The sequence below is a fragment of the Halichoerus grypus genome, chromosome 1, assembly GCF_964656455.1.
Source record: "Halichoerus grypus chromosome 1, mHalGry1.hap1.1, whole genome shotgun sequence".
NCBI lineage: Eukaryota > Metazoa > Chordata > Mammalia > Carnivora > Phocidae > Halichoerus > Halichoerus grypus.
Window position 1 is genome coordinate 201,489,329 of NC_135712.1, and position 12,608 is coordinate 201,501,936.

The 12,608-nt window shown below is 43.8% G+C and overlaps 1 protein-coding gene and 1 non-coding gene across 4 annotated transcripts in view; one reads left to right on the forward strand and one right to left on the reverse strand.

The window, feature by feature from the left end:
• The window catches only part of SACM1L (SAC1 like phosphatidylinositide phosphatase), a 95,962-nt gene extending 85,312 nt beyond the window's left edge, over positions 1 to 10,650 (reverse strand). For all 3 annotated transcript variants that reach the window (XM_078078960.1, XM_078078956.1, XM_078078948.1), the window contains exon 1: positions 10,509 to 10,650. In XM_078078960.1, coding sequence (XP_077935086.1) covers positions 10,509 to 10,540 — 32 coding nt within the window. In that variant the 5' untranslated portion in view covers positions 10,541 to 10,650. The remainder of the gene's footprint in view (positions 1 to 10,508) is intronic.
• A 297-nt stretch (positions 10,651 to 10,947) lies between these two features.
• Positions 10,948 to 11,020, forward strand: TRNAR-ACG (transfer RNA arginine (anticodon ACG)). The gene has a single exon. It is a non-coding gene; the product is annotated as a tRNA-Arg (tRNA).
• Positions 11,021 to 12,608: the final 1,588 nt, after the last annotated feature.

Here is a 12,608-nt window from a genome sequence, read left to right on the forward strand (position 1 = left end):
ACAACTTCAAAACACATTTATAATTGATGGCCTCAGAGAGAAGACATTGCATTCATGAAATAAGAACAAGAAAAGCACATTTAGAAAGCAAGAACATATTCTTGGACTGAGAGCAGAAATAATAATTTGACTATTCAACAGAAAGACTGGATGATAAAACTGAAGAACTCTCCATGAGAACAGAATAAAAAGATAAGAGCTCTAAAACAGGAAAACACAGGAAGGAAGTGGGGGGGAGTGGGGGAAAGGGGGAAGGAGTGGGGAAGGGAGGGGGAAAGAGAGAAGAGCCTGATCCAGAATATTCAACATAAATTCAGCAGGAATTCCAAAAGAGCACACAAGAAAAAAGGAAAGAAAATATTTCAAAGAAATAGTGAAAAACAAAAACAAAACGGAAAACACACAGACACACTAAGCATTAAACTTCAAAACACCATACAAAGACAATCCTGAAGTTTCCAGGAAAAATAAAAAAATTAAAAAGAAGAAAGCAGCATTGAAATATTCAACAGTCACACTACTGGATTATCCAGCAACAACACACTGCATTATTCAACAGCAGGTCTTTAAAATTCTACAGGATAATAATTTCTAACTGAGAATTCTATCTTAACCACACTATCAAACAAGTGTGAGGATAGAATGAAAACACCTTCAGATGTACAACATCTCAAAAGATATCTTTCTTAGAAGGAAAAGTTTGTTTCACCAAAATGGAATAGATCAAGAGGTAGTCTGAGAATCCAAAACAGGACAGAAGTGGAAAAAAATTCTCCTGACGAAGGTATTGTCTGGGACCACAGCTATGCAACAGGCCTAAAGAAAAGCCAGTACAGATTGAAGCAGGGGGTACCGGGCTCCCAGAAGTAAATCTCAGAGAAGAAAATGAATTCAGTTACCCAAGGTGTTTCAGAGGAATTTTATTGCTGTCCCACAGACTGAAGATTCATTAGCAATAGGCACAGTTTTTAAAAAGTCATGCAGGGTGCCTGGGTGGCTCAGTTGGTTAAGCGACTGCCTTCGGCTCAGGTCATGATCCTGGAGTCCCTGGATCGAGTCCCGCATCGGGCTCCCTGCTCGGCAGGGAGTCTGCTTCTCCCTCTGACCCTCCCCCCTCTCATGTGCTTGCTCTCTCTCATTCTCTCTCTCTCAAATAAATAAATTAAAAAAAAAAAAAAAAAAAAAAGTCATGCAAATAAAAAGATAAAAGGAACCTTTCAATTCCAGGAAAAGCAAAACATTTTTACAAGGAAATATACTACTGACTTCATTTGAACCCTATCTACATGAACACAGCAATGTGAACACTGAATATCTTACTATAAATATACTGAGAGGAGAAGGGAGGAAAAGAGGGAGAGGTATAAAAGCTAAATTCTCATCCTCTGTAGGAAGTCATCAGATAACTAAAACTGAAAAAATGCAGGAAACAGCAGTACAAGCATGCTGTTCAGAAATGTGGAATAAAGGGGCATCTGGCTGGCTCAGTCGCTGGAGCATATGACTCTTGATACCGGGTTTTAAGTTCAAGCCCCATGCTGGGTACAGAGATCACTTAAAAAATAAAATCTTTAAAACAAAAAGAAAGAAAGAAAGAAAGAAATGTGGAGTAAAATACCAGAAGAAATTGCTTAACAAGTTGAAAGTCGATGTCCCTGGGACAGTAGGAATTGGGAGTGCAGAAGGGTGCTCTCTTTTATTATAAGCTCTGTGTACTGATGACTTTTAAACCATATACAGGTATTATATTAAAATAAAAATTAAGTTTTAAAAATGTGTTAAGGGGGGGCGCCTGGGTGGCTCAGTTGGTTAAGCGACTGCCTTCGGCTCAGGACATGATCCTGGAGTCCCGGGATCGAGTCCCACATCAGGCTCCCTGCTCAGCAGGGAGTCTGCTTCTCCCTCTGACCCTCCTCCCTCTCATGCTCTCTGTCTCTCATTGTCTCTCTCACAAATAAATAAAATCTTAAAAAAAAAAAAAAAAAAAAATTAAAAAAAAAAAAAAAAAATGTGTTAAGGGGCGCCTGGGTGGTTCAGTTGGTTAAGCGTCTGCCTTTGGCTGAGGTCATGATTCTAAGGTCCAGGGATAAGCCTGGCCCTGCCCCGCGGGCTCCCTGCTCAGTGGGGAGTCTGCTTCTCCCTCTCCCTCCATTCACCCCCGTGCTCTCTCACTCTCTCCAATAATAAAATATTTTATAAATAAATACATAAATAATGTGTTAAAATAACAAAAACAAAAATAAGAGTAATTGTGGATCGAGATAGAGAATTCTAGCCCAACAAAGGCTCTAGGACGGTTGCTGGATCCTGCCTCTCAGAGCGATGCTGCTAGAATCCAAGTTGCTGGTGCTGCCACCAGCCTATTCTGATAATGCTACTGAAAACAGCTTAAGAATTGGAGCAATGAAGATATGAACAGTGACTGCCAGCTAATCAACATTTCTAAGAAGAGTCATGCTAAGTGAGGACTCAGAATCCCACTAATGATCACAGCAGGTGTCATCTCAACTCAGAGACATCTACACATCCCTTTGTGGTCTTCCTCTTCCCACCACTCTTTATAATTGCCCTTAATATTGACCTGAAGTATATGTGCTTTACCCAGTAAATTGTATTCTGTAAGTTTTATGCTCCCCAGATTTCATTTCAAAACCTAGTGAAATTAACTTCAGCTCTCTAGCACTTACTATCAGAAACACCTGAGTAAACCATCCAGTGGTGTAATTTTTGCTGGTGTGCATGGTCTTATTGTTATTTTTGTTTGGGGAGCTTCACCAAATAGGCTACCAGGTCTCTGTACACAAGGACTCTGCTTATCCATTCTCCTTGGTGTTTCTCACACAAGACGACTGCAGAAGCTCAATCACTATTCTTAGAGAATACAACATAATCAGTCAGCAAGTATCTACATTAAGCTGGGTTTTTTCTATGGCCCTTAACTAATGTTTTCTTTGGCTCAGTGACAGAGTTAAAAAGGATTTAAAAACTGTTTTCCTTTCTCCCAGCTAAGGAAAGATCTTGGCGGGTCAAACGTTAACCGGACTGGAGGGTATGGCGTAACTAACGAGAGGGCAAAGAGGGAATAGTTCTCTGATTAGAAAGTCTACAAAGTGTCACTGGTGCCAATTTCCGCCTGGAGCTTTTCAAAATTAACCAGCCAACGGGCTATACTGAATTCTCAACATAATAAATACATGGAAACCGAGACAGAAGCTTCAATGAGAACCAAAAATCTGGGAGAAAATCCTTTCTCTACAGCCAAAAGAATGGCCCTCAATTGCTGTGAAGTCTCTCATTTCATTAAACTCTCACATTACTTTTTTTATGAAATAGATTTCAGAAGTTAAGACAAGGAGATTCCACCCAAGAAGATTATATGGTCATTAACTATGCTGTTGATATCAATCTCTGAAGTTCAAAATAATACTGTACAGTAAAAAGAGCTCTGGTCCTGTATAAACTGTCTGGCGAGGCTGTCCAAATCCAACAGGCATGAACCATGAACTCCAATGGAACAAGACTACTGCCTTGTTTCTCTCAACCCTGGGTTCTGCTTTCTGTTAAGAGGACACATATTCTGGAAGATACATCAAAATAGCAGAATACTTAAACAACAATCACTTCCTACTCTGACTGCTTTCATTTGGTTGACTATTTTGCTTTTATAGATTGCTGACCAAGTATGAGATAAAAAAGAAAATTCAGAGGACTAAGAGTTAAACTCAACGCAGGCAATTCTATTATACTTAATAGAAATGCATTTAATCTGAGCCTGGGTGGCTCAGTCATTAAGCGTCTGCCTTTGACTTGGGTCATGATCCCTGGGTCCTGGGATCGAGCCCTGCATCGGGCTCCCTGCTTGGCGGGAGGCCTGCTTCTCCCTCTCCCACTCCCCCTGCTTGTGTTCCTGCTCTCCCTATCTCTCTGTCAAATAAATAAAATCTTTAAAAAAAAAAAAATACATTTAATATTATAGCCACCTGGGATTCACTAGCTCTTAAGAGTGCTTTTTTAAAAATTACCCTTGTCGGGGCGCCTGGGTGGCTCAGTTGGTTAAGCGTCTGCCTTCGGCTCGGGTCATGATCCCAGGGTCCTGGGATCGAGCCCCACATCGGGCTCCCTGCTCGGCGGGAAGCCTGCTTCTCCCTCTCCCACTCTCCCTGCTTGTGTTCCCTTTCTCGCTGTCTCTCTCTGTCAAATAAATGAATAAAATCTTAAAAAAAAAAATTACCCTTGTCAAATTTTAAGAAAAGCAATGTATTTAATTTTTTTCAGACTTGGCAATATGATTTTCTAGTGTCTAAAAACATCCCTTTCCCCCCCCATGTAACATTTACATCTCTAGGCAACAACTAACCTCTTCAAAATCCTGTCCGATCCTGAGAGCAAAATTAACCCACTTCAAAAATATTACTATTTGCTGACCTCACGCCCATTATTATGAAAAACAAACAGAGAATAATGAGTGTTGGTAAGGATGTAGAGAAACTGGAATGCTGGGAGCTATTGGTGGGAATATAAAATGGTGTAGCCAGTGCAAGAAAACAGCATGGTAGTTCCTCAATAAAATTAAAAATAGCGGGGCGCCTGGGTGGCTCCATCGTTATGCGTTTGCCTTCGGCTCAGGTCATGATCCCAGGGTCCTGGGATCGAGCCCCGCATTGGGCTCCTTGCTCTGCGGGAAGCCTGCTTCTCCCTCTCCCATTCCCCTTGCTTGTGTTCCCTCTCTCACTGTGTCTCTCTCTGTCAAAAAATGAATAAAATCTTTAAAAAAAAAAAAAATTAAAAATAGAATTACCTTATGATCCAGCAATTCCACCTCTGGGTATATGGTCAAAAGAATTGAAAGCGAGGTCTCAAAGAGATATTTATGCACCCATGCTCACAGTAGTATCATTCACAACAGCCAAAAAGGTGGAAGCAACCTAAGCACCCACTGACGGATGAACGGGTAAACAAAATGCTGTATACACAAAATGGAGCATTATTCAGCCTTAAAAAGGAAATTCTGACACATACTATAACGTGGATGAATTCTGAGTATATTATGCTAGGTGGAAATAAGCCAGTCACAAAGGGACAAACACTGGATGATTCCACTTCTATGACATACTTAAAGGAGTCAAATTCACAGAGAAAGAAAGTAGAGGGCGCCTGGGTGGCTCAGTCGTTAAGTGTCTGCCTTCGGCTCAGGTCACGATCCCGGGGTCCTGGGACGGAGCCCCACATCAGGCTCCCTGCTCGGTGGGGGGTCTGCTTCTCCCTCTCTCACTCCCCCTGCTTGTGTTCCTGCTCTCGCTGTCTCTCTATCAAATAAATAAAAATAAAATCTTAAAAAAAAAGAAAAGAAAAGAAAGTAGAATGGTGACTGCTGAGGACTAGGGGGAGGAGGAATGACTCTAGTCACAAAACTCTGGCAAAAACATGTATCCTCAAAAATCTTACATAAGAATTAAATCAAAGTCTTAATAAACCTATCCTACCTCTGGTTCAAAACATACAGGAATAACATTATACTAGACCTGGCTAGCAAAAAGTAAACACTCAGACAGTAAAGAAGGGTCGTCCTCTGAGTCCACTACACCTATACCCAGAGGGTGCTCCCACCACCCCTCATCCATCTGCCCTTTGGGTCCCAGGGGTTCCCGCCTCACTGAGCCACTGCTAGGGTACCTTTCTTATAGCCCAGGTTCATACCAGACAACCCAATCCCAGTTGATATTTCCAGGAAGCTAATGCACTTTAATTCCATCTTCTTCCTCAAAACCCTGGGGTCCCACCTACTTCCTATTCTCTGCAGGTGCTAAGAACCATTAGCTCCAAAACCCAGACTCTTTCACAGCACCTAATCTGAAGCTCTAATCCCCAGCAAAATTTTCCAGGGCCCCCAAGCCTTCCAAAGAATGCTGTTCTACCATCCCACTACGCTCCGGTTCTCACTTGGCTTCAGAGTGCCTAAGAACCACCGGGACAGCTAAAGTTAAACATGCAGATTCCCAGGCCCCACCTTGAGAGATTTTTTTTTTTTTTTCCCACTCAGTAGGCCCCTTGTGAGGCTCTGGAATATGCATTTAAAACAAGCACAGCAAGTGATCTGATGCAGCCCAGCACTAACCTAGACTCTCCAGCCTGAGCCCCCAAGCCAACGAATACCTTGGATATAAACTCTGCGTATCTGTGCCCACATTTATAACCTTCCCTTCCCTCTATCCTTCCTTGCACAGAGATGAGTGAACAAGCTGACTGCTGCGTATACTGGACAGACCACATATGTCTTCATCGCTGTGGGACTCAGTTTACATCTGGTCAGGGTCACGTCACAGCTGTCCCGCTGACCTCACAGCTATGGCAGTCTTTTACAAGGAAAGGTGACTTAACAGAGGGAACAATGCTTCTCCAGAGGCAAGCTGCAGCCTAATTCACTTTCTAAAGGATTTCCTTTCTTACGCCTATTTCAGCTGACCTTTCAAAGGCAGGGGTTCTTTAAATGTTTCCAATAATGGATTTCTGTTGTAATTGTTTGGTAATTTCAAATTTATCATTGTCTGACATTATCTATGCTTTATCCAAGTAACTTAAAAAGAAAAAAGGAGTCACAAAATAGATTATTTAGAACTGCCTGGATGTTTTAAAAGAATTTTAAATTTTGAACATATCAATATTCTGTTTTCCATATTAAAAATCCATATGGACGTGTCAACTATTTTCAAATATAAGGGACTCGCTTCTATACCAGGCACATCCAAGGACTAAGGTGAAAGCAATCTGATAAGAAAAAAAGGCAATTTGAATAATGCAGTGTAATGGAAAGATCTCTGGACTCTGGGCCTGCTGTGTTCCAAGGCCAGTTCTGCCATGGCTCGGCTGTGTGACCTGACTGTGGGGCCAAGGGCAATTACTTCCATCTTCAACAGTGATGGAGGATATACATCAACCTATGACTTCACAGAGGCATTGCAAGACAACCATCTACATGGAATGACTTAAGCTGCTGCTACTTCAAAAGAATACATTCCAAAGTACCCAAGTGTTTCATTTTGAAATGCTGGTGGTATCTCTACACTGGAAAGTTCATTTACTTAGGTGATTCACTGAGAATCTCTCTGCACAAGGCTTTATGCTAGGTACTGAGGAGGAGTAGAGAAGAAATCAATGTTAAGGCGTTTTGAATATGTTCCACATATTTGCAACCTAGTGGGAGAAACAAAGCATATGCACCATAATGATTTCATCATTTCTAGGTGGCAAAGTGAGTAGTTCAAACAGTGCTATGGAGGGGCGCCTGGGTGGCTCAGTGGGTTGAGCATCCAACTCTTGATCTCAGCTCAGGTCTTGATCTCAAGGTTGTGAGTTCAAGCACCACACTGGGCTCCACACAGAGCCCATTTAAAAAGGAGTGGGGGAGCGTCTGACTCTTGGTTTCGGCTCAGGTCCTGATCTCAGGGTCAGGAGATTGAGCCCCACATCAGGCTCCACGCTCAGCACAGAGTCTGCTAAAGTTTCTCTCTCCCTCTGCTCCTCCACCCTCCCCTGCACTCCCATGCATGTGTGCACGGGAGAGGGTGCTCTCTCTCTCAATCTCTCAAATAAATAAATAATTAAAAAAAAAAAAGAAGGCAAACAGTGCTATGGATTGATCATTCTACTTCCAGTCTTCTTGTCTGAGATAATACACTGCACATCAATCCTAAGAAACAGAATGTGCAAGCCAGATGGACGTCTGGTGTCCAGTCCCTGTGACAGTAGACTCTTCTGGGAGCTCAGTGAAGGGAAAGACGTGGGGAAAAGGCTTCTCAGAGAAAGTGAATCTCTGTAAATCACACTGGGTATCTTATCTACACTCTCTTTCAATCGTAATAATCCTGTGAAGTAGGACCGTTCTCATTTCACAGATGAAAAACGGATTCAGAGATTAAGTAACATGGCCGTGACACAAAGCAGGTAAGAAGGTCAGGATGTGAATCTAAGTCTCTTTGTCTGCATCATTCAGCTCTACCATGGGTCCATGATTGTGATTAGCATGTAAAGATGGGGGAGAAGGCATTTTGGTAGAAGGATCAAAATAAAATAAGCCCAAGCTTGAGGCTAAAAGAGGGTGGCCAAGTCGGTGGAAAGGGGAAAAAATGCACTGAGCAATTAGGGGAAATAAGGTTACGGGTTAGCTTAGAAAGAGGCTGGAATCCAGATGACTATGAAATGTGGACTCAGTCCTATTGGCAAGATGGAACTGCAGACTGTAAGCAGGAGAGCAGCTGATAAAATCAGGGCAATAATGAGGAAGGTAAACTTCATAGCAGGACAGAGACGGACTGCAAATGGGTGACATAATGTAGAACAAATTACCATTTAACATCCTGGGTGCTTCAATATTGTGACAAACTCAGGAATAGCTGTAGTTTTGTAATAAATGATCAAACTATCTCTTGTATGGCTCTCTCTTAAAACATCTCTAGGCATGTTTTTAAAAATGGCTATTACGTCCTACTAATTCTTACATGGGTCAGAAACTACTGCCATGTCCAAATGCATTGAAAAAAGAACACCCCTTTGGTCAGAGGCCACATTTAAGAACCTTGAACTGCATACCTCAGAGCGGGAAGGGCCAAAAAGAGAGATTCCAACCCACAAACTTCTTGGTAAGAAAAACAAAACTATAGGAAAGTTGGATCTTCACATATAGACTGGCACTCAAAACTTCTCTCAGGGGAATAAAGTTAAGGACTGACAAATTAGAGACTGACTTTCACATAACCCCAGATTTACTTTCTCACTCAAACTCATAGTCTCCACTTCTACACAAATCAATACAAAAGCATCATCCCCACTACTTAAGGGCCAAATTTCCTTTCTCTTTCATGGCTATAGAGCTTTTTCTTTTTTAAGGTTTGGACTGATGAATAGTGACTCCTTAGCAACATATAAGCAATCATCAGAATTCTCAAGTTCTCCATCCCGTTCAATCTTTGCCACAGGAAAATTCAACGGCATTTCATAACCTAACGCTGAACTGCATCGAGCCAACGCTCCATATTGCTTAAACACATTTGAGACCTGGTGTAGGATCGTATTAAACCCTTCAGTGACTATCAGATAGTCAACAATAACCTAATTAGCCAGCAGAGCACACGTGACACTGGCCTAGCCAGTACCCTAGTCAAAGACATTATGCTGGATTCATTCACCAACAAGGTGATCACCTTGCAGAGGGAAACTGGGAGAGAATAAGGAAACCTGGCAAGGAAAATGTGGAGGGAAGTGTGCAGCTGGGGCTTTCAAAGAGGATTCCAGTACATGAAAGTTTGGAGTGGGCTGAGGAAAAAGTAATCATATTTTCTGCAAAACATCTCATGTCAAGTAGATGACCTCACTCCCAATTTTGCACCCAAACTTTAAATTGAACCTTCCAGAAAGTTAAGTGAGTTTGAGGTTCCAGAGAGCATAGGAAGTGCCCAAACCACATTTTGATGTCCTCATATCCCTACGAGGGAAACATGATCCCTCTAAGTCCCAAGGTATTTTAGCTCATTTAGGGAAAGGTAAGCTTCCCCCAAATTACCGATAATTTGATACCGGTCAAGGACATTCTCAGACTAGGACCTTTCAGTCTAGAGGTAAAGTATTAAACCCAAAGTAGAACAAAGTTATTCAGAGACAAGAAAACCAAGGGGCTGATGGTATGCTAAAAGAAATGCACATTTTTATTTAATCAGGACAAGCCAAAAGAACCTACAAATACTTAATTTACAACTCTAACAACCAGAGCCTATTTTCTCAAAGCCTCAAGAACTTGGCTTAACCGAAAAGTCAATCTGCAGTGCCAAAATTCTCAAGAATGGCCTCTGGCTGTCAACAGGAACTTAACCTGCTTTGTGCTTAAGCTGTATAATATTTAAAAACCAAATAAGTCCTTCAGGATCTCAAGAGTATCGACTGTTCTTTTTTTCTGCCTTAAAGGCTGGTCAGGCAGGCTTTGGTGCCCAGATAAGGTATGTCGATTTGTGTGTGGACTCTAACGCGCTGTTATGGGTCCATTACACAAGAAAAACAAACCAAAAAAAAACCACAACACAACAACAAACTTCTCTTTTCCTCTGCTAAGCAATAAAGATAAATTTAGCCGCCACCTCTCAAACAAAGTGGGTGGGGAGGAGCGCGCCCCGAGTTTGCCGCATCGCAACGCCGACCCCGGCTCGCTGGAAGCCGGTCTGCAGCTTCGCTCTCCCGCCGTAGGCGCTGAGGCCGAGCAGGGCGAAGAAGGCCGGCGACGCTGTCATTCCCGGGCTCCCGGGCCTGTGGCGACTCCGGCTGGGCCTTGGGGCGGCCGCAACCTACAAGCTCCCGGACCGGCCGCGCCGGGAGAGGAGGGCGCGGACTGCCTGGGGCTCCCACACCCGGCCCGCAGCCCCGGGACTCAGGAGCCCGGCCCGAGGCGGGTGGCCCGCACCTGCCGCCCCGCCCGCCGCCCCTCAGGCCCCTTCGCTCAACGGCCTCCGGCCCGCAGGACTCACAGCTTCAGCCGCTCGTAGGTCGTCGCCGCCATCGTGCACCACTAGCTCCTTCTTCCTCTTTCCGCCTGCCCCGCCCCGCGCCGCCACCTCAGCCACCGCGCTACCGTTCACCCAGCTCCGCGGCCGCAGCGCCCGGGTCGCCCCGCCCTCTCCCCGCCCCACCCGGCCCCCAGCGGACGGGAGGCGGCCGCGGACAAACTTAGTGCGAGCTCTAGAGAGTGCGAAAGAAGCTGTCCGGCGCGCGTATTGGAGCGCGCCGAAGAGCGCCGTGACGTAGACGCTGCGGATTGGCGGAAAGCGTTTACTTGAGAAAGGCGGGGCCGTGGGAGCTGTGGGCGGGAGCCGCGGCGCCGGGGCAGAAACGCTGCGCTGGTGTAGAGAAACCTGTTGAAGCTGCGACAGCGGTGATCTACATCACTGCGAGGGCCGGGCTAGCACAGGGCCAGTGGCGCAATGGATAACGCGTCTGACTACGGATCAGAAGATTCTAGGTTCGACTCCTGGCTGGCTCGAGGCGTACTTTTTGCCCCGTCTGCCTTGATGTTACAGGGTCTCCCTGGAAAGGACTCTGACTAGAGTGTGAAGGTTAAATATCTTGAATTTTACCGCCACTTTGCCTGAAATGTTATCTTTTCAGTTGTGTCTGGCACCCGGAGTTGTGTGAGGTGGTTTGTAAAATTGCAGAGCTTCCTGTGATGATGCAGGCGTCCCGATAGATGGGGTACATACAGGAAGACACCCCTGAAAAGGTGGCCGTTTGGAACGGGGGGACGCGCTATGGCCGGAGGTTGGCCACCTGATGACACCGAAGCGGATTCCAGGCAGCGGGTCTGGCCTTCTTGCCTGGGGCAGGGAGCCCCGTAGTGACGTGAATAGCGGCGCAGCCCGTTTCCCGGGACGTCGTGGGCTCCCCCGCAGCCCTGTCCTGGGAGGGCTCCTCGTGCAGAGGCCACCTGGCCCTCAGGTTTCCCTGGGATGCCCTAAAACATGCGTGTTTTTACGGTGAGATCACCCCCAGGTTATCTGGCGTATTAGATTATGCCTGGCTCGAAGACCTCCGAAGTCACGAAACCTCTGCGAAGGAAAGCGGACTCGAACCCTTGGACTGGCCAAGACATCGGACATCGATCAATTAATCTTTCCAATATGACATTCTTTTTCCTCCTTTTCAAAGAAAATTTGTGAAATACAGAAAACTATTTGGGATAAAAATAATGTGAGTTCCCATCCCGAGATCATTGCTATTAATAAATTTTTTTTTCCCTTTTCGATATTTTTGCTTCCAGGCTTTTTAATATGGATATACCTGCCCACGTATTTTTCCAAATTTGGGGTTGTACTAGAAATGTCTTTGTGTTCCCATTTTGTCCCCTTAGCTTTCTGTCTGAGATTTAAGGTCATTAAATATACTTTGAAGCTACCCCACCCAAGAACTAGACAATTTCAAGCATTACCCTCTTGTTGGGAATTTGGGTTCTCAATTTAACACTTTTTAAAGATAATGCTGTGTTGGATTATTTCTGATGTGTCTTATAAATTTCTAGATGTGGAATGATCAGGTGGACATTTTGAGACTTGGAACATATTTTCAAATTGCCCTCCAAAAAAAATAAAACCAACACACTTCCATTAACAGCATCTGTTTTCTTGCTTGCTAACCAACACTGAGTATTATAGGTTGCATTATGATTTCTTTGCAATTTTTATAATAGAAAAACGGAACTTCTTTTTACATATATTACTTGATGTATCTATTCTCTTGATGTATGTGTATTGTTTTTCTTAGGTCTGTTAGATTTTTTAATATATAAAGGATATTAATTCTTTGGCTCTCAAACACAATGCAGTCTTCTCCCAGTTTATCATTTACCTTTTCCTTCAATATTTTTGAACCTAATGTAATTTTCACTACTATATATTCCAATTTGCCAATATTTCACTTTATGGTATCTTCTATGGCATATGTGGTCTTTTCAAAATTTTTTTTGTGTTTGTATTGTTTTTCCCATTTAATCCGTTTGTAATTTATTTTTTGGTCCTCCCAGTGGAAAGATCAACTAAGTCTTAAAGCCTATCACTCTTCTTGAGTGATTAAGGGCT